The sequence below is a fragment of the Neopelma chrysocephalum genome, unplaced genomic scaffold (genome assembly GCF_003984885.1).
Source record: "Neopelma chrysocephalum unplaced genomic scaffold, ASM398488v2 Primary Assembly neopelma1_84, whole genome shotgun sequence".
NCBI lineage: Eukaryota > Metazoa > Chordata > Aves > Passeriformes > Pipridae > Neopelma > Neopelma chrysocephalum.
This window is the reverse complement of record NW_020897746.1, coordinates 8,310,374-8,332,841: the sequence shown is the minus strand read 5'-3', so window position 1 is coordinate 8,332,841 and position 22,468 is coordinate 8,310,374. Positions and strand designations below refer to the sequence as shown.

At 46.7% G+C, this 22,468-nt stretch overlaps 1 protein-coding gene across 7 annotated transcripts in view; it reads right to left on the bottom strand.

Moving 5' to 3' along the window:
- Positions 1-448: 448 nt before the first annotated feature.
- Positions 449-22,468, bottom strand: part of RHBDL3 (rhomboid like 3) — a 63,862-nt gene continuing 41,842 nt past the window's right edge. For all 7 annotated transcript variants that reach the window (XM_027691357.1, XM_027691352.1, XM_027691354.1 and 4 more), the window contains 6 exons: positions 16,891-17,115; positions 16,017-16,165; positions 11,683-11,795; positions 9,191-9,291; positions 6,553-6,613; positions 449-5,859 (listed from right to left, as the gene is read on the bottom strand). In XM_027691357.1, coding sequence (XP_027547158.1) covers positions 5,588-5,859; positions 6,553-6,613; positions 9,191-9,291; positions 11,683-11,795; positions 16,017-16,165; positions 16,891-17,115 — 921 coding nt within the window. In that variant the 3' untranslated portion in view covers positions 449-5,587. The remainder of the gene's footprint in view (positions 5,860-6,552; positions 6,614-9,190; positions 9,292-11,682; positions 11,796-16,016; positions 16,166-16,890; positions 17,116-22,468) is intronic.

Sequence of the window (22,468 nt, the reverse complement as noted above, 5' to 3'; positions counted from 1 at the left end):
TTAGAAGAGCACAACCCTCCCCAATAACAACATTTAAACAGTTTAATGTTCTTGGTTGTCACCTTCCCTGCAGTGCTGAGGTCACTGCTGCACTGCAGTGGCAGCTGCAAAACCTGGGACAAGACCTGAATTTCCATACAAGTCCCAAGCTGGTTCTGCATCCTCATTATATCCCAAAAGAAGTGAAGCTGCACTTTACTCTCCCCTTTATCTCTTAGACAGACATAAAAATGAGTTACCAATGTCATCACTAGAAGATTCCATTGCAGAGCTCCAAACCAATTGCTCTCTTGTTAAATAATGTGTTAACTATAGACAAACTGACAAAACCGTCCTTGAAAGTTTTTTCTAGGCTGTTTTTTGGCATGTGATACAGAACAACTTAATTTTATTAAAAAAGAAAAGAAAAGAAAAATGAAACAGAAAACAAACAAAAAAAAAACACCACCAAAAAAAATTTAATGGATTCTGCGCTCAAATAATATTGTTACAACAAAAATATACAGAATGTACACAATACAAAAATATTTGGAGACGTACCGTAGCATCTTACCTTGCAAGTATCACTTTGTTTTACTAGCCCTTCACGGGAAAGTATCATTTGTTCAGTATTTTAAGGCAGAAAATCACTTAGTTTAGTGCTTTGTGTTTAACACTCGGATGTGTTGTTAACATTAGCAGTGTAAGCAAAAGAAAAGCTGCATAAATCTGGCTTTATTTGCAAACTAAACAGACACTGTGGGGGAGTCAGGAGAGAATCAGTGACAACGTGTCTATTAAGCTCACTGAAAATAAGGTACTTTTGCTACTTAAGTCAGGCCTAGGGAATATTTTGTGCTCCTGTTGTAAAGTACCCTGAAACATAAATTTTCTGTACTCCTACTGGCATTTCAGAAATACCTCATTAGAAAGCTTTTTCCAATTAAAAGCCAATGATTAATGGTGACATTAAAAATACATTTACCCTTAAACAAGCTTGGTTCCTGTCTTAAGTAGGATTCTTTTTTTATAGAGCTGTGGAACGCACTGTTTTCCTTCCTAACCAGCTCTTGGCATCAGTGATTGCAGGAGGAACCTCTGAGTTCTGTCCCAGAGCACTGCAGAGCAGCCACCTCTGTGAGGAAACAGGAGAGCAGCAGCATTCAGAGGTGCTGGCCTGGCTGCTCAAGGGCCCAGCTTTTCCCCAGAGGTGGCTGGTGTTGAACTGCACCCACATTCCCCAGTTCCACTTCGGGTAAAGCCAGAGGATGGGGTTTCCAAAGTAATTGAGCTGAGCTGGAATCTGTGTAAACAGACTTTGAGCTCTTTACTCACTGAAGAATGTGTGAAAGTCCTGCCCACGGGAGATCCTGTGAGATGAAATATTGGCACAGAGCAGCAGCTGCCTCGAGGTCAGCACAGAGTCAGGTTAGTGCCAGCTCTAAAGTATCAGGTTCATCCTTCCTAGCCCAGCTCAAACTGAAATGGTCTGATCTGATCTGAAACACACGGGCAGTGTAATCCATCAGAAGGAGCAAGGTCTTGGGATGCAGAATCCCCGAGCTTTATTTCTAGTAACAATTTCTCCAGCCTCCCCCTTCCCTGTTGATAACATACTTCCCACTGCCAAAGGAGCAAGTAGTGAAAAATCACAATATGCCATGTAAGTGCTAAGATTCCTCCTCGACTGATGGGGGAACAGTGACACAAGATGTTGTCTTAAGAACTCAGAAACGTAAATTCATCAGCATATTTACGACTCTGCTACATCTCACTCAGAGACTTTCTGGCAACCTCCCTCCTCTCCCATCACTGCACTACAACTCTCTCCCTCCTCCTTCCTGTGTTATCACCCTGTGTAAAATTAATCTTTACCTGTCTCCAAGCATGAGGGAATAAAAGGTGCCATTTGGATTTTGATCTACCTGGTTCTCCTCCTTCCTCCTTCTGCTCCCCATGGCTGCCTGAGCCCCTTCTCCCGCCTGTCCTGGGGAAGGCAGGAGCCAGATCCCGTCCTGGGGAAGAGGCAGGAGCCGGATCCCGTCCTGGGGAAGAGGCAGGAACCGGATCCCGTTCTAGGGAAGGCAGGAGCCGGCTCCTGTCCTGCCTCCGCGCTGCCGGCAGGTGTCCCTGGAAGCTCCACATCCCGCACCCAAGGCTCCCGGGTACCGCGCTGCTCCTGCCCCATCCCCTCTGGATCCGCGACGTGCTCTCTGCAAGGGAATCCCTGCACAGAAACGGCTGATTTTTTTTTAGGTGTTGTGTCCTCACTCAGGGACACAGTACAAAATAACTCCCTCTCAGGTGCCCTGTTCAAACCTGTCCGTGGGTGACAGTCCTGCTCTGGTACTGCACAGCTGGAGGGTCAATGAAGTCACATTTTATGTGACTGATGTAAAATCCTGGCAGCAGGTGAAATAAAACCATAGGAATCACCAAATCAGTCCCTCGGTGGACACTCCTTCAGGAACACGTTGCTGACTGGGACAAGTTGGAACCACAAACGAGCAGGATGGGGAACATTCCGGCTCTGACACGAGCCAGCAGCTCCAAGGACATCTGGAGGTAACAGGAAAGCCTGGCTGCTCTCAGCTCTGTGGTGCTGCAGCACTGTGGCACTGCTGGCTGTGTTAGAAAACAACATAACCAGAACTCACAGTACTCTGTAGAAACATAAGTTTTCACACTGTAATTTTAGTGATTAAAAAAAATAATTGTAAAAGCTTTAGCACTTGGTGCTGCTCCTGACTCCGTGGGCTGATCGATTCCTAGCAGACAACCTGCTCCATGTATGGGGGGAGATTTCAGCTCTGATGAGCAGGAATGTGAGAGGGTTTCATTGCTTCACTCCCAATAAATCTAGTACTGCTTTAAAGTCTGGCCTTTCTGGTCCCCAGGGCTGTTTGTAGACTTGCTCAGGCAGGGTATGGGGAGACAGAATGGAAGTCAGGAAGATGAACAACAGTTTAAAAGAACAAGTCATAAGCTCAACCTCAGAGTTGTTTTCAACCAGTTCATGTAAACTCCATCAATCTGTGGATAAAGGACCAGAGGGGGGGGTCTGCATTACTCTGTTCAGCTCCTTCCCACTCCTGAGCAGACCAAAGGCATGTTGGCCATGGTCAGGCTGATGAAGAAACTGGTGGCTCTTGAACTTGTATCTTGCTCCTTCACCCCAGAGCACACACTGGCAGGCACAGAAACCCTCACTGGGGAGAACTTGATGGGTATTAAGTAGCTTTCAGCTGAGAAACCAAAAATAAAGGCCAATTGGTACATATTGTACTATGGTAAATTATAGGCAAAATAGTTTGGAGGGGTTTTTTTTCGCAATTGGAATTTTCTACCAACATTTTAAAAGTCTCCCTAAAACTTCAGGGGAACTCCCAGTCCTGGTCACCTCTGTTTAAAGGCATCTTTAATGAGAAAGGCTCAGCAATAGGTGAGGGAAGGAATGTCCTCCTTACTTGTTAACCATGTCTGTGCCAGCACTCCCCCTGCTCTCCTGCTCCCCTGCAGCTCCACAAGGAGATGATCTCCACTGCTACAGCACTCCCTGGGCCAGCACCTGGAACAATCCATGGGGATTCTCATGACTGCTTTCATCTGGATCTGAACTGCAGAGGGAACCTGAACAGAGCTCTGACCCTCATCTCTTCCTCTTGCTCCTGGGCCTGAGGGCCCACAGGCATTGCACTGGCCATGCAGAACAACAAAGGTGCTGTCACCCTCAGAAATCCCATTTCTGTGCACAAGGGTGCCCAAATTGTTTCTTTTCAGGTAAGGCTTTTTTCACTTATTTTCTCCCCCCTCCCTTTCCCCGAGGCAACAGAAGTTTTTTCCAGTGCATTCTGTGGGAGCAGAACTTCACCCCTCAAACCAGGGTTATTTTTCCCACAGGAGGCAAAGAAGGGGCAGCTGAGAAGCACTTGTGAATATCCCCTCTAGAAGGACAGACACCTACCAGCTCGTGGTATCATATGGCAGCAGAGATAACACAGCTGAGAGAATAAAGCCCACAACACAGAGACATTTTGCTACACAACTACCACAGTGCCTGTGAGATGTGCTGTGGAAGGCTCAGGGGGCTGTGCCTGGGCACCAGCAGGGAAAGGGAAAAAGAAAAAGAGGAGCTTGTCTGGAGAGACTCTTCTGGCTGCTTTATCCAGACCATCCAACAGGTGGGTAAAGGGGAGAGAAAAGGAGGGCACCCACATTCCTGGACTGTGGTTTGGCAGCTCTCTAAAGTGACAAGCAAATTAAGCACCTTACAGACAGGAGTACCTGTAGGCACTGCTCGTGCCACAGATGTTCCCCTGTGGTCCCCAGGTCCCTGCAGGCAACTGTGTGGACTGTGCCACAGCCCAGCCACACTGCCTGGACCTGGCCTTGGCCAACGTTAAAGAAAAAGGCATCATTGCAACTAACTCTTGTTTGGAGCTCCTGAACATCTGTTGCCTCAGGAAGAGGCACCCCAAAATGCAGCAATCACCTTAAAAGCAGTTCTATCTGTTTGACAATGATCACTGTAGCACCATAACACCATTTTCACTTCTGTGGGAAACCAGTGCTGCACACGACCTGATTTAACTCCACTGCCTTCAGTGGACCTGGCCCCAAATGGACTGTATGGCTGTAAAGGCTGGATAGTTCCCACCCTGGGCTGCTGTAGGTGATCCTGGTCCCACTTTTCTAGGAAGAACCTGCTGGAAGAGTTGAGATCCTTGCTAGGAGCTCACTGCAAGGCCAGGTGTTAGGTCAGCGTGGCCAGAAATACAGTGAGAAAAAACCAGCACCTGATTGTCCTCTGATAAAACCACAAATGAACATTTGCCCTCCTTTTCATCATCCCTCAAAAAAGAAACCCCAGCCACACCCTCTTCCCACAGTAGGCTGGGGAGAGGGGGACTAATTAATTAAAATCAAGTGAAACATGCACAGTAGAAGTCACCTCTGGCTGGGTGTCCACAACACTCTAAGATTCCCAATGTTTATAGTGCAATTTCATTTGACCTGTGGTTGAAGCCCAGTCTCCATCACTTTGTGTGAGCAAGTTCTGCTGATTCCTTTGAAAGTTGTGCAAGACAATTTTCACCACAGGCTAAAATACCTTCAGAACCATTCAAATAATTAGACAGTGGCACTGGTATGGCTGAACAGTCAGATGTGTCCATAGAGACCAGACTCAGGCCGCCCTGTGAGTACCATGTGAGTCTCTAATTAGTAAATGTCTGCTCTTTTTCCCTTTTAGCGTCCAGTAACATTGAGGAGATTCACTCTGCAATTGGCCCTAATTCCAGCACTGACCTGGAAAATAGAGATATCTCCTACAGAACGTTGGTGTGTGCCAACAGCCCAGGCAGTGAGTGCCCAGGGGCAGGGCACAAACCACAGGGCACGGCCAGCCAGGACTGCAGAACCTGCTGGATTTGTGGACAAACTGATCAGCCCGTTCTTTCATGAGATCCTTAAGCATCTCCTCCAGCACACGCTTGTGTTGAGAAGAATCATCCTCCCCTAAGTTAAACACAAAAATAGATCCTCCATCTCCATTCATGCCACACAGCTGACAGATGATTTCCGCTCTCCAGTTCTCTGTCCCGTGGTTTCAGGGAGGGGGAGGTAGCTTTAGATCCAGCAGGCTGTAGGCAAAAATGTTCCAGAAGATGGCAAACAAGACAAAAATGACATAAATAGAAAGGAAGATCCACCATAAAGTCTGATCTTGGAGTCTCTGCTCATAGTTCCTCAGGATGACGACTCCCAGGGTGATTCCCACCATGACCCCTCCCAGGTGGGCCATGAAGCTGGGGTGGGGGCACGGCGGGTACGCCGAGGGGTGGAACCGCAGCCACACGGCTCTGCCGAATTCAAAGCTCACTGGAACAAAGAAGGAAAGACAAATTAATTGTCTGACCCTTCTCGAGTCCATCTGGCAGGCAGCACTGCATCCTGAGAGAGAGAGAGGAGAGAAATTGCCTGGCATGGTGAGCTCAGGGAAGCTGGGAGGCCTGAGCTGTGCCAGGGCTGTGGTGCACAGACACGAGGTGTCCCCAGTGCTCGGTAAGTGGGAGTGTAGATAGGTGGGGGAATATTCACCTCCCAAAATCTATACCAAAACCATAAAAAAAAAATGAGTTGGAATTTGAAGACAGCTGTCTGTGGTGAACACATGGCTTAGTTTCCCTTGTTGTGCCAGCCTGGGGATATGGCTGGAAGATAATTCATGAATGTGTGGATAATGCTGCTGCCACCCCAGATAGGAAGTGCCCCAGGAAACCCAAGTATTCTCATTACAAAAGCATTGCTTGTTTTAAGAATCCCAGGAGAAGGTGTTTAATCCCACATCTCCATAAACACAACAAGCTGGCTAAAGACAAACCCTCGTTCACAAACCATGGTGTTGAAAGCCAAAATCTGCAGTTGAGAGCAGAGTGGTCTCTGCTGCCAGAGAGTCCAGCTGCAAGTTTCAACCAAAACTGCTGCAAAGTCAAACTCCCCAAATCAGCATGAACTGTTATGACAAGGACTAACAAAGCAGGATTCCTGCATGCCAAGGGCTGTGATACTCACTACAGATCAAGGCGACAGCCATGCGCAGCAGCTTGAATTGGCACTTCATCCCCGACCAGTTCTGGAAGAGAGACAAGGAAAACAAAGTGGTGCTGCATCCAAACCTGGCTATTACACTCGGATCTATTCTCTCCACCCGCTGCTCCCCACACAGATCTGTCAGTCCCAGAGGCCATGGCCATAAAGGATATATGAAATTCTGCAGCTCAGACCTTTAGCTGAGCATACAGAAATAATAAAGACCTCAGTAAAAGCATAGCGAGGAAACAGTGCCATAAGAAAGCCTGGATTCAGCCTCCTCTCTCTTCAGACTTGGTCATTAATCAATATAGTGGGAGAAGAATCTCTGAATGATAATCAGAAATCACAGGAGAAATATTTAAATTCCTCCTTTCTCACTTGCACAATATTTTCAAGCAGAAAAAGAGATCAAATTTTGAGGAACTCAGAAGCATGACTACACCATTATTATTATTCAGTGACTAAATGAAATTTCTCCCATTGAAAGCAGCCTGAGATACCAAGATAGTCAGGTCTCTTGTGAAAACCTCCCTGTTCATCACACTGAAGAAATAATAATTAAAAAAAAATGCTTGTAAACTCTTCAGCCTAACTTTAATGGCACCCAGCAACTTTTCAGCCTGCTGAAGAAATATTTTGCAATATGTATTACATATATTCAAGGTTGATGTGGGATCTGTCTGTAAATCACTTCTGGGGCTGCAAAAATGCAATCTCTACAAAATAAGTAACTCATTTTCTCTCTCTCCACAGAGAAACCTAACCCAGTCAGAAAGCTCTGAGCTCATGCTGATTAATACTGTGCTGCTTCCTTCAGCTTTCATTTCCATGTAGCTGCTTTGAATTCCTCCCCTCACTCTTTTCCTTGGGGTGACATGCTTTATTGCTTCCCCCTGTTGGTTATTTTGTGTATTTAATTCCAGTAATATTTCTTTTTACAAGCAGGAATGTTCCCATTTCCTTTCACTGTCGGGAGGCTCAGGGGAACAGTGGGTTCAAGAGACCCTCTCTGGACCAGCCCCTCCTCTCCCAGCACCCAAAGCACCTGTGCCAGGCTGTGCTTTGCCAGCAAACAGCCACAGTGTCCTTCAGCATCCCATCTAGACAAGAAGTGACAAAGACAGAGGAGAGGGGGAAAGAAAAGCAAAAAAAACCCCCTCCACCAGAACTGGAAAGGCAGCAAAAGTAATTTCAGGTGATAAGAGAGGCAGTGGATAATGGGGAAATATAGATGCTAAGGTTGCAATTGCTAAATAAATTTGGAGGAGGCCAATGAGTAGTGAAATGACAGACCACTTTGTGATGTTTGAAGAAGTCTGGGAAGGTAACTGTTGAAGACTTTCCACACACCTCTGGCAGAGCCTCTTGCTCTAAAGCAACCTTTGTTCCTACTGTAGTGTTAAAACCCCTGTGTCTGCATTCCCACCCTGGGAGGCAGAGGAAGCTCCCTCCTGCTTCTGTTGGCACCGTGGCAGGGAGCACAAATCATACTAAAAATAGCTGTATCTAAGGAGGCAATTCCCCAGCAGAAACCCTGTGGTACAGGGTAGCCCCTCTCCTCCACTCCCTGCCTCTGCCAGCCCTCAAGTGTCCCAATTTGGACACCAGCCCCAGCTCATTCATGCTCTGAAAAGCTTGAAGACGGCAAAGGAGACCAATTCTGCTCAGGAAATCACTCATTTCCCTGCTTCCAGCTGCTCCAAAGCCTGTCTGGAGCAGCACCATTGTGGGGCACAGCTGGAGCCTGCTGACTGCACTGCACACAAGCTTTAAGTACAAGATTTTCTTTTAGGCTCGACTCCAGGACCACCACACACTCACATGTTTGCCAGCACCCATCCAACAGACCTTCTTTCTCTGCTGCAGCCAAACCACGTTATCTTCCCACTCAGAGCCAGGAGAGAAGGATTATCATCATTTTAATGGTTATTCTGCTCTGGCATTGCTGGCACAGGACAGACAGGCACCCCTGGGCCCCCACACACACTCCTCTCTCAGCAAAGCCCTTTTTGCCAGTGTCAGCTGAGGAGACCCCCAGGCAGATGTGCTGGGCTCTGCCACCACCTAGGGAGGGCTGGGATGGAGCTCCTGCTTCCAGCTTTAGAGGAATGATGCTGCTGCTATTTACTAACCTTTGTGAAGTATTTCATTAGGTGAAGCAGCCAAAAGAGGCATCACTAGATCACCCAGGGTTCAGCTGCAGTCTGGGTTTTACAAATGGAGATAAGGGACATTCTGCACACGAATACACTGAGTATCAAATTTCCTTAGATGCCCACTCAAATTACATGGCACATGCAGACAGAAACATGTCTGCACCTTCTGCAGAGCCAGGCAGCTCCTTCTCCTCAAACACTTGGCAGCCCTTGCAAGGATAGGTGATAGCCTGGAGAACATGATAAGTCTTGGATTACCAGCACCTTTGGCTTCTCCTGGCGAGCTGCCAATCATCAGGGGACCGAGCCACCAGCCCCAGTGTCACATTCCCATTGCAGGAGCACACCACTGAGACAAGACTCAACTCTGAATGACCAACAGCTGAGCCAGGCCTTATTTCCAAGGCCTTTGGGCCACCTGGCTCACTTTGGAGAGGTCAGACAGTCCTTCTGGTACTCACCATCACTATATTGGCCAAGTGAGCGGAGACAAGAGCATACACACCTCCAGAGGAGCCCACCACTGGCGCCCTCATGTCAGCCACTGACACTGCCAGGGACCCTGCAGAAAGAACAAGGGTTTGGGACAACTGCCAGCCAAAAAAACACACCCTCTCCTCCCCCACATCCCTGCCACTGCCTGGTTGTGCTAATTGCTGCAGGTCAGTCATACAGAAAGAGAAAGAGGGGGGAATCGATCGGCTTGTGGAGCCAACCCAGTCCTGTAGAACTGCCAAGACAGTGAGTGATTGATTCCTCTGCACCTACTTTAAAAGCAGCCAAGCAAGGCAACAAAGTATCTTTAGAAATGTGCTGCAAAAAGGCATTTATACCCTGATTGAAATAACAAGGAAGCAGGAGATAGACAAATGTCTGTGTCCTGTTTCTCACCTGAAGATAAAATAGAAGGAGCTCCCATGTTGGCAAGACAAATATTTGCACAGGGAGAAGGAACTCTGGACTTGTAACTTAGCATAGGCCTCTGATCAAAGCACAGCTTGTTACTTGTAAAACTTCAGAGTAAAACCAGCTAAAAATATCCTGGATGGGGGCAGGAGACACATGACAGCAAAGTGACAGGTCAATCACATAAAGGCACCACTAGTAACAATGCACCCAAACACAGACGCTGCTTCTCCTTATCCCAGCTGGAGGCCTGGATCCGCTCAAAGCTCCTTTCATTGCCAAATTTAAGAGTAATTTCAGAGCTAGAGAGACAAAGGCAGATTTGGTGTCACAAGGCAGGGATAATGAAGATCTTTTTGATGAGCAGGAACAGGAAAAAGACACTTTGGAAAATCTTGAGAGAGTCCTCAGTACATAATCTAACGAACTTCTGTGCTGATTGCTCAGCTGATTCTGGGTCAAGAAAGTGCTGAGGTTCCACCAGGCAACTGTGCTGACAGCTCCCTCCTTCACTGTATGGCCCTGAGACTCCTCAGCTCCTCAACACTGCCATTAAGGAAAATGTTAATGAGGAATAAAGGAAGGAGTAATGAGAACTTGCAGTTAAGTCCTCAGACGCTGCACTGAGACTCTCGATTTCAGCTTCAACGTGTCTTCTTAGTCATGTCAGACAGATGAGAAAAAACCCATAAAATTGTGGCCCATGTCTACATTTTACTGTTTATTCCCGACTGTTTAGGAGCTGACTTATCCTTCTATTGCCACATCCTCACCATGAGTATATCTACTTCTCTCTCTCCTGGTACATGTCAAAGAATAAAGCACGTTTCACAACTGGCTAACAATTCCAATGGGTATCAAGGGATGTTTTTCTGCCTGGCACTGTCTGGTCACATTTATAGTTCCATTCTGCACCAAGAAAGGAAGTTTTCCCTTTCCATTTGGCACTTTCTTCTAGAATTTATAGCTCATAAGGTGGGAAAGGCAAGCCCATGGCCTCAGGAAGGTGAGAGGCAGCTGGAAACTCGCAGTGCTCCCCTGGGCTCAACTACAGCAGGTTCAGTGTTCCCCTGCCTCCCTCACCTGGCACAGGTGAGTGTATTTACACACACGAGTGAATCTCCAGGCTTTGGTGGATGTATCTATGCAGAAAAGCTGGGAAGTTGCAAATTGGGAACCACTTCAGTGAGTGCTTTTTAAAATCACAGTCCAGGGACAGTGGAGCTGGTCTGCTAATTCCTTTCTCTGCATTAAATAGTGTGGTGTTTGTACCGGGCCTAGTCCTGTGTCCTAGTCCAATTACTCTTTCCACAGTCTCTCTCCTGGAATGTAGGATTTATTAGTACCCAATGCAGCCCATTTTACAAAGGCTTTATGTGCTCATTACAGAAAAAAAATAATTACGTAGCTGGGAAAAAATACCCAACCAAACACCATAAATCTGGAACTGAGGCAGTCAGTCATTGTCTGAGTTCCACTGTGAAGTTCTGGTTGTTCTCACACCCTCCTCCCGTTTTAATTAGATGTTGATCTATTGTCAGCTAACTTCCATCACCTCCAAACTGCTGGAAATTCCAAACATAAATAAAAGCAATACAGCACAAGCTGAAAATCAATCAAACCCCACAGCTTCATGATCAGATGAGTTTTCCAGATTGCTGTGCACTGCTCACAACCTACAACCAAATACTTCCTGCTTACTCAGGCTGTAAAAAGCTGATAGGACAAATGGAGGCAGATCTGGCACAGGACCAGCATCACCTCCACATTCAGCAAGACCATCTAAAATAAGGCTATTTTAAAGTAGCAGGTTGTTGGTGCTTTTTTAAGAGGTCTCCTAAACACAGAGCCTGTGGCTGGATAGAAATAGATGTCCAGCTGTACCATACTTCCCACTTCCAGCCCCCAGAAGGATTTCGATGCACAGAAGAGCAGTGACTGCTCTTCTCCTGATCCCAAATGTCACAAAACATTTCTCCTACACCAAAGTCAGCACAGGCCACTTTCAGCTGCTTCTCCACCCGGGGCATCCAGAGGTGTCACCTACCTGCCACAACTCCTGCGACGTACACAAAGCTGATCCTCGCGGCTCCGTGCACCATCTCCAGGGGAACCCCCACCAGGAGCTGAAGGACAACGTTGAGTCCAAGGTGTTCTATCCTGCAGCAAGGAAAAACAACAGTTGTCCTCTCTTCCAACTCTTTGTCTACCCTTGAGGCAGAGATGTCTTGGAAAGAAAAATCAAACAGCACCTGCTTCGCGTAAGAAGACTGTAACGCTGGGAAAAACAATGGTTCCTGAAAAAATCAGGCCCAGAGCTGGGATGTTTCTTCCCTCCTTGCTGCTTTTATCTTTTTCACATCCACCCAGGTCCTTTCAGCCAAAGACCTCATAGAATGTTTGGTTCTTAGTCAGAATTTTTTTTTCTTTTTTCTTTGTTTGAAGGAGTTAAATGACTTGTCAAAAAAAAGCAGCAAGATGGCAGCAGAGCCTGGAACAGAAGGGAGAAATTTGACCTGCTCTTCTCCTCTCCCCTCCTAATGACAGAGCCTTTCCCTGCACATCACAGTGCCATGATGGGGAGGGGCTGTTAAGTCAAGAACGAGGTGAGTCTGGAAGTTCCAAGGCAGTTGAACCACAATGCTGCTTAACAGTGTGTGCTGTCTGATTCTTTTCCGTGCCTAATTCCATGTGATCCTGGTCAGAATGGGAAGTACAGGGCATTCTGATCTCTGCTCAGGGGCCAGGTGTATTCACTGAAGCTCTCTCTTCACCCACCCTTGTTCCCAGTCCTGTCCATAGCAAAACTCCTGCCGAAGACCATGGGAAGAGCTGAGAGAACTCTTGGAGAACCCCCCCTGTCCCACTGTGCAGAGCCACCTGCAGCCTGGGGGCAGAGTGGGACAGCTCAGATGGGCAGGTTGGGTAAAGGCTCCAGTGCAGCAGCTTTGGCCTGAGCTGAATCAATAGTTTCAAAGCAAGTTCTTTGGTGTTCCAATCAATACAACTTAATAAAACTGTCCTGCCACTTTTCAAAGCTCTAAAAAAATATTTTCCATCTGCAGGATCTTCCAGTGTGGTAAAAACAGCACGAGGCCCCTGAACAGGGTCCTCAACACCGAGGTAGTGCCTGAGATTGAGCCTGGGCTCACAGGGCTGTGACATCCCACTGGAGCCAGAGTATCCTGCTCTTTGTGTGGAGAGTACCTGGGGCTGCTTACAAAGCAGGTGGATCTAAATGACACAGTGGTACCTTAACACAGAAGGCCAATGTCTTTTGGGGGAAAAGAAAGCAAGGTAGCTAATGCTTTGATAACCTACAACCCATTTTGCACAAGAAAAGGGTGGCTCACAGGCAGCCACCAGCAATCTTTGGTTTAAGTTGTATGCATTTCCAGTGTTTTGGTCTTTTTTTCATGTTACCATAGCAATTTCCCATATACATCAGGGAAAAACACTGCTGGTGAGATGCAGTAATAACAGAACAGGCTCATAAATGAGAATTTAAAGTTGGACCGGAAAAAACTGCTAGAAATGATACTGCAGGAAACAGTCCTTTCCTGGCATCTTAATATTTTTGTTTGCATTGAATTTCTCTCCAAAGATAATTTTCCCTCCTGCACAAGACACTCAGCACTGCAGTTTGTCATCATGGGAAGCTGCTGCATGGAGCTGAGTTCTCTTATTTCCTTCCTCAGGGCTTTGGAAGCCACTGGACATGGTCATACTCTGGCACTTGTTCTGGTCCTGCGTGTTCACAGAACTCAGGAATTGGATTAGGAACAACCAGCAAAGGTCAGACCAAGATCACAGAGAAGAGTCAAAGCATCCCAGTGCCCTTTCCCAGAGGGGAGGGCAGAAGCCTTGGCTGGCACACAACGTCATGAGGTGCCACCTGACATTCTCACACAAAGCCCTGGGTCTGATTTTTCAAAGGAAGCTTTTGTAAGAGCTCAGCAAAGTTTATCCTGGACTCTAAAGGGACTGTTCTGATTCACAGCTGTTCTTAAAAGACTTCCCAGGAGCAATCCCATTCACTTCTCTTCCCCATCATGATAAGAGCTTTGAAGGCTCCACAGTCAATAAGAACCCATAAAATATAATTACCCTTTGCCAGTGCTGAATGTGTCATTCTTGAAATGACAATTTCATTGATTTATTAAAGACTTTCTCCTTCCCTGGGACCAAACAAATGGGACTGAGCATCAATGCAAGTCATTAGTTATGGCACTGATACAAATGTGTGGGCTTCAGATAATCAACGTCTGCTTTTCATGAAAGCAGAAGGGCAGAATTTACAACTTTGCCTTTTCAGCCTTGGACAAAGCTGCCTCCACCAGGACCAACACACAGCCTGTACATTTTTGGAATCTTTCTAGAGGCACAGCCAGCCAAGCCTTAGCAACTGCTGCCTGCCCCAACACCTTCTGGCTGCCACTGGCTCTTCAAAAAAAGACCCAGTGCACTAAATTAAGGAGCAGTCCACATTTCCATTTAAAAGTCTCAGCTGGAAGCAGGATAACAATGGACCCATGGCATTGTGTTATCCTCCCGTTTGAAAACGAGAGGAGAATGATGGGCATCCACTAAAAACGTTATTACCTTTCCAAGATTTATCGGTTTTCCTCCCGAGAAAGGAGCTTCACACACAGAAGTCAGCAATAAAGGAACATTTAGCTTAACTCCACACACTGCAGATAAATCACGGGGTTTATTGCTCCAGGGGGACTCTCCATTGTTTTTCAGGCTGTGTAGCTAAAGGATTTGGAATCCATCAGCACAAGAAGTCCTCTGCTCAACACCTTCCCCACTGCTCCACTCTGGGCCAGCCACAGGGGTGACACAAACCTGGGAGTGTGAGCAATGCCAGAGTCCTGCCTGCTCCAGGGAAGGGTCACCTGGCACAGCTTAGGGAACCAGGACACAAAACCTGTCCCTGTGCAGGTGCTTCTCTGCAAACAGATCCCAAAGCAACCTGTGGTCGTGTGAGTGATGCAGTAAAACACCACCAGCAGCAGCAGAGAGCCCAAATACAAATCAACATTAGCTAAAATCAAGTGCTCCTTCCTTTTCCAAGCCCAGTTTTCCCCCCCTATCCTCAGAGATGGAAATTCCCACTTCTCATTTTACAAAACCAGCCCCATGTCTAAGCCCAACAGTCTCCTCTTGCACATTGAAACCTGTGGATTCCTTGGAGGGACTCAACACACCGAGTACAGATTTTGCCACATTCAGAAGTTTCTTCTAAAAACTTTTTCCTTCTCTTCCCTTGAGTGGAGTCTGTTCTGCCCTGTGATTTTTATCCAGAGATCTGGGGCACATTCTGTGCTTCAGGGCAATTACACCCCAAGGCAGTTATTCCATGGCAGAGAAGAGACATCAGCATATCTTCCATCAGAAACATGGAAAAAGAAAAAGATCAGCTTGATCTTTCATAGAAGAACATTGACTGATGGGAAAGGCTTTCTATTTAAGAACAAAGGGTCCTTATGCAGTTTCAAACTCTAAACTACTGCTGAAAGGCTTGTTGCTGTAATTTTTTCAATGACAGAATTAAAGAAAATTGCAATTATTTGCCAGGAATGTGTGAAAATAATGATCTGAGAAACTGCTCTGAGGGGGTAGAGTGTTTTGTATAAGGGTGAACTTTCCTGTGGCACTCACTCATCACCATGGCATCAGAAACATCACACAGCTAAGTCTGTTGGAATTTTGGGAGGGCTAGAAGAGAGTTAGGATCCCATGCCTTGTATTCTTTTCCCAAGTCTGCTGCATATGAATGTAGGAGGATTCATTTTACTGTGCACCTTTTGCATTTTACATGAGATGGACCTTTCTCTGTCCATGTGGTCAGTGGATTGGCAGCTCTTTGGGAACACTGGTGTTTGTACAGTGCGGACCAACTGGGAGCTCAGTCTTGGCTTCCAGGCATTACCTCAGTCCCTGCAGGAGGGACATTCCTGAGAGATGACATATCACAGGCACATCTAAGTGACTTTTCCAACCCCAGCTAGGTAGTCTAGCAAGAACACACCCTTGGAGTTTTTAAATACCAGTCCAGCATCCTTGCAGACTTGTCCTACCACCTGCACAGCTCCTTTAGAGGGACACTGGGCTTGGACCTGGTGAGTTTTGGGAAGTGTACAGCAAATGGTGCCAACACTGCCGGGGAGAAGAGCGACATCTCTGAAGTTCCTCGTGTTGCCTTCTCCCTTCAGAGAGCTGCAAAGGGTTGCCCCTCATGGCCCAACACTCCACAACAGCTCCAGATTTTTACACACAATTTAGAATTGATTTTTAAAAATGATTCTGTCACTTCCTCCTCCTCCCTCTCTCTGGGGAACCTGGCCTGTGGGGAATCTCCAGTTTGTCAGTACTCACCCTGCATGCATGAATATGTAGGTTAGGTACCTCCAAGCCTGAGCACGGAGCTGGGGATGGTACAGCAGTGCATTCTTCAGGTACAAGGGGTGGCTGACTTGCAGCACAAATCTGTCTAATACCACTCCATTGTAAAGAAAAAAGGCAACCTAGAAGAGCAGAGAGGTTCCTTGGTGAGCAAATGCCTTTTCTCACTGAAAAGCACTTTGTAGCTCAAAATCATCGAGAAATAAGGTGCATATACAATAATTTTTCTCTCATTTGACAGTGTCACACAGCATGAAAGTTCCCTGTTTTGAGGAACCTGCAACACATTGAGGTAACTCTATATATGGCCTTCTGTAACACACCAGCCACTGAGTCAGGAACTCAGCACCCCACTGGTCAGGCCCACGTTATATCCTCCTCTTTCCAGCACATTACTCAGCAGCTGTGCTGAGATCTCATCCGGGCAACAGATGAGCAGGTCAGAGTATTTAATCCAGTTTCTCTCCCCTCCTTTTTCTCTCTGTTCACAGAACAGAGGCAGCCATACAAAAATTTGTCTTCCAATTCCATTATTGAAATACCAGTTTCCTTAGAACTGTCCGGCTTTCACTCCTCAGAAAGTTTTGCTGTAGTTTCCCAAGTTCTGCAGAGTCATATACAAATTGTTTCAATGACTATAGTTTCCCAAGTCCTGTCATACACAAATTGTTTCAATGACAGGATCACAGTTCCACTTACACACACCCCAACAGGGAACCAAAGTGGCCGCGAGCTTCATGTTTGTCCTTGCCTGGATCTAAACGAGTCCCACTCTAACCCTTGTTTGTGCCCCAGCAGAGCCTTTGGCAGCGTGGGGAGGGTTCCCAGAGGTTTTTGGGGTACTTGCCTCCACAATGGTGATGGTGATCATGAACCAGGGCGGGGGGCAGCAGGTGTAGCTGTCGTAGTACCACTTGCGGTCGATCTCCCGCGGCAGAGTCTCGTAGGCCACGTGCCGGATCAGCCTCTGCGAGAGGCTCAGCCCCGTCTCCTCCAGCAGGGCCTTGCTGCACAGCCTCCTGTTCCCCTGCAGGATGGCCTGGCGGAAACTGTTCGACCTCTTGTTGCTCATCTGGGTCAAAAAGGAAAGGAAGAAGCCATGAGGGCAAAGCAAGGCCTGGCACAACCACCCCAAGAGAACAGCGCCGGTTTGGCAGCAGAGAGACCCCACCAGGCCGAGCTGTAGGAATGGAGCCTCAGGATGATCCAGGGAAAACCAGTACCAGGGGCTGCTATGATGAAGTCAGGGCACAAGAGAGGCTGTTGATGCACCTGGCTGAGCTCCCTGGCCCGTTCTCCAGCCTTCACCATCAGTTATCACGACCCACATTCCTGTGCCTCCATCCCTACTCAATCTCACTTCCCTGCACTTGTCATCTCTTGGGGCAGAAAGTTTCTCTAGTGTAGCAGCAGGTACATTCACAGCACCTCTAACCCTTGTGGCAGGAGTTGCCTCTGGGTGAAGAAAATCATGTCTTTGTGTAGAACAAAACTGCACAAGCAACAGCAACAAAACAACAAATTAATCCTGTGTACAGGCTGTCTTAGCTCCTGTAAGCCTGGAAGTCTTTAAAAGGCTTCTTTTAAAAGTTATCCTCAGAGGGGGCAGGTTCTGAGATGGAGCAGGCTCACAGCTAATTTGTATATATATCATCATCTTACATGCATAGATTTAGCTGTCTATCTTTTTAAGCACACACTTTCCCAATTTGGATGCATAATTAAAGCAATTGCATTTGCAAATTAGGCAGATGGAATTTTATGCCGAGCCTGCTGGGGGCGGGGGAACAAACCAGGTCTGAAGGAGCTTGCTCCAAGATTTGGATAATTGCTAATTAGCCCTGATGTCAAACAAACCTCCTGTGTTAGAGTCACTGTCTGTACTGGCTGAATCTTTGGCAGAAAGCTCCAAAGCCTCACTGTGCACACAGACCTCTGCAGAGGGACTTTTTACAGTAAACAGGCAGCAAAGTAAACATGACAGCCTGGTCCTTCTTCTGAGAGAACTGCTAAATGCTCTCAGCAGCATCTCCAGCCTCCCAGAACTGAAGAGATGACACTCAACACCATTGCCTCCCAGTTGTCTTGGATCACGCTGGTTCCAGCTGATATCCCAAAGCCAGCAAAGCCCAGTGCCCAGTCAGATGGGGAATTGCTCCAAGCTGGACCAAGCTGCTTAAAACACAGTAATCACTGCAGGGAACCACCTCCTGTTAATCACTGCAGGAAGGCCAGGGGCCATCTGAGGTGATGGCACTGCACCCACTCTCCCAGCAGCTTCCCATCCCTCCTCAGCTTCAATTTGCAGCCTGTCCCTCCCACAGGAACACTGACAGGGAACCAATGTTCTTAATTTTTTAAAAACTTGGGGGAAATTTGTTGTTGTTGCTGTTCTCTTTGAGTTCTTTCAGTGAGAAGATGGTTTACCCTAACGACTCTCTCCTTTTTGGTATTTCTCCTTTTCTCTCTCTTTCATTCACTCATTCAGAAAACAGTTATAAAACAACATTTCTGGCAAAAGAAGCAGAAAAGGCAAAAAAGGAAAAAAAAAACCACAAAGATCTTTCTTCTAGTCTTCTCAAGTCTATCACCCAAAAGCTTTTATTTAAAACTGGGGAAGATGAGGGGAAGTTGTTGATCACCTGTTGCATTAAGAAAGCTCACTTATATTGAAAGACAACATTGTCATAGAGAAACATCCACCAAGTGTAAGGCTTTCCTTAGGATGTGCGAGATGCTTTTTATTAGGTCACAGATGTTTCAAAGGTACCTTTAGCCACCTGGTGAGCTCACTGTGTCTGCAGAAGAAAGCTTCACTCCAGGTTAGTTCAGAGCAGCCTGTGGGAGCCGTCCTGTGTGTGCTCCCTCACACAGTTCATTCTGTTCTCTCTGCCTTTGCTCCTCTTGTAGACAAGAATAAATCCAGACTGAAACTATAAACTGGCCTGAAGATACCAGACAGTTGACTGAAGCTGCTGATGTGCTTATTCTAATGACAGTGACATGTGTGATTTCCTGCCTTCCACCAAACAGTCAGTGCTTTTCCCTGCTGCAGCATTCAGTGGAAAATATAATCGTTTCCAAGGAAAATAATTGTTGCAGTTCAGCATCCAGAAGTGCTGACCACCCTCAGCAGATCATCCCTACAGAGACTGCCAAGAGAGATGGGCAGGGAACTCCAAAGGCTGCTGATGTTCATGTCTGTGCTGAGCTCTTAACACCCATTTCCTTGTGTCTGTTGAGCAGAGGATCCAACACAGGCACTGCTGAACCCTCTGTTATTGCTGAGCAGGACACAAAGGGACTGGCTCCGTTCAGTCACCTGGACTCAGCACTGCCCTGTCACCCCAGTGACCTCTCTGCAGTCCTGCTGATGAGCCCAGGCAACAGCCAGGGCACTGCAAATTCATCAGCATGGTGCTTCTGAAGGTGTTCCTCAACATACTAAAAACAAATCAGGAGGGAAAGGTCTTAGGTTTAAGAGCTAAATATTGCAGGATCACTGTGGAAGTCACACCTTAGGTGAACAAAGCCTCTGGCTCCCCTGGGGAGGTGGGAAGCTGGACCTCCCAACACTCAGTGACTTGCCCGAGGCCGTAAACTGGAGTTAGAATCCAAGTTGCACAATTTATCTGATCACTAGGCTGTACTGCTTTCCAGCCCTTCTGTTCAGCAGAAAGCTCTGCCTTCCTCCTTCCAGAGAGGAAAATAAACCACACAACCTTCCACACCCCCCACTGAAGCTGACATGAGAGCTGACTGCCAGGGCCAGGGCTCAAGGAAACACCAGTCCTGGCCCTACTCACAGAACCCCACAGGCCTTTGGATCAAGTGAGGAGGAGATGGGCATGAGGAGAGACAAGAAGATTAAGTCACTACTGCTGCTCTCACCAGCTTTTAATGAGAAGCCTGTTTTGTTCCTCAGACTGACTTTGGAAGACTCAAGGCTTCCTAAACGGAGTCTCGCATATGGTCACAATTTGCTGACTTGATTTTGGAATTACATAATATTGGTATTTATGAGCCAAGTACTTAATCATCAGCTGAAAGAACACTGGGCCCATTGTTGGCCTGCACATTACTGCAGCTCCAGAAGCCCATGGCAGCCCATCCCACTTCTCTTCAGGCAACTGGTCTGTGACTTCTGTAATGAGTGTGATAATAAAGCTGCAAGCAGATGGGCACAGCAAACTGTGTGTGGAGAGCGAAGGTAGCAGTGGGGAAACAACACATTCCCTCAGTCCTTCAGGCCTGCAAAATGTTATTATGCAGAGAGAAAGAAATTTCCCTTGCAGAACAGCCAAGCTGACCTGACTGGTACCCAGGAGCTGCCACCTCTGCCCTTTGGCATTACCATATCCAAACAAAGCCAGGCTTAGTGCTCCAGCTCCACTCAAAGGCTGGGTTTGGTATCTCTGTCCAAAAGGAAAATATTTTCCTACATAGACCCGAATCTGTCTTCAACTTTGAAAACATCAAAACTTAGGATGAGTCCTCGCTGTCTAATGTGGGACAGTGCCAAACTTTGGGAAGGTGCAAAGCCTGGAACTGGGCTGGGCTGATCTGCAGCCTGCAATGGGAGCTTCCATTCCCTCTGGCAGCCCAACTCCTCTGTGTTCCTTGGCCACCTGTACTGCTGTGGCTCCCTCAGATAATCATGCAGCATTTCCCCCATCTCCAGCCTCTTCAGCCTCACTCAGGAGGTTTTGAAAAACATGGATTTCTGCCCATTACGTATTGCACCTCTGAGGCTGGTCTGGAGTTATTTTTAAACACTCCCAGCTCTGTGACAGGCCTTACATTCAGCTCTGATCCTCCAAGACACAGAACACTAAATCAGAAGTTAGCACAAGCTTTTTAAAAGCCTCTGCCAGCTCCAGTTTTATAACCCACTTTACTTACAAATGCAACCTCTCCAATCAATTTTGCTTTAAAGATTCACATTTATTTCCTTCCCTCACTCCTCACTTCTACAAAATGCTAATGTGGGTAGAGCTGGCTTCTCCCAAAGCTCGTAGCTCAGCATCAAGTTCATCTGTCACAGATGTTCACATCCTCTGAGTCAACCTGGTGGCACTTTCCCAAACAGTATCAACTGGGTAAAAAGCAAATACCAACATCCTGATTTGGTCTGACCAAGCAGTGATTACTCAAAAAAAAGAGGCAGAAGAGACCAAATAAATTATCCTGGTCATTGCAGGGGTCTTCCCTGCTCAAGGTTTTGCCTGTTAAATGTGCCAGGCTTAAACCTCCCAGCACTCCCAACAGAAAAGGCAAACCACTGTCAGATTCCAAAGTTAGTTGCTTGCAGGACAAGACCAATATTGTGCTTCAAATAATGTTGTGCCAGAACACAGCAAGTTTGAAACTTCAAACCCCCCATGCCTGCTCCGCTTTCCATGGGTGCTGGGAAGGATTCCACAACTGAAATTAATCCAGATGAATTTTTTCTGAAGTAATTTTTAAAAAAAACCCCATATCTTTATAACATTTCCCACTCATGTGTGTATTTTAGACATGCGCAGAATTAAAACTACCATTTAAGCTGACATTGCACTTCTTTGGTTTCAAATGTATGTGACTGAAAACAGGTGAGGAATCATGGCTGGGCATGGAAATTTCTATGCTAAGTTTCACTTTAATTGGCATAATGATTGTTTGCCAGACTAGTTTACTTGGAAGAAAGTCCTCTCTTCTGCTGCTGCTTTTAGCCAGTATCTAATGGACTTAAATTTAATTGTCCTTGAATGGAGAGCATTTTAAAATATCGTTCTGTGCTGCATTACAAAGTCTTACAAGTCTATGGAAGTGCTAAAACTAGAGTGGGAATTCATTATTTTGCTGTATTTTTCCTTTAGGATGAGACATGATAAATTCCTATGGACTGATGAAGCTGTAAAGGGTCAGTCAAAGTCTCCAGCTTGTTTCCCACTTACAGCATTCCAGGATCCACTTTGGACTCATTGCTTTTGTTTGTGGACTGCAACACAATCCCAAAGTATTTTATCCCCTCAGCCAGTCCTGCTCTTCTCTTCAAACACCTTCACAGATCCCCAGGACAAGAGAGTTGGCACTTAAACCTTCACCTTTGTATTTCTAAGGCATCCATGAGCACAGACCGTGACACTCTGGGAAGCCACTTCATCTCCTTCACCCCCAGATTTTATCTTGTTTTTAAGACTCCAGCAATATTTTGACAAAGAAATGCCCCTTTGAATGTCCTGCTCAGCAGCCTATAGCACAAGACACCTTTCCACTAACACCTAATCCTGTTCCAGCCTCTTCCATGAAGTAAGAAACTCCTGCAAAGATCCTCCTCTCACCTTCCCTGGTGGCCAACAGACCTGCTCATCTGTCACTCGTGAGGGGGAAGAGCAGAGGCTGCAGATTCCTTACTGCCCTCTCCAGTTTTATTTCTTCACTTG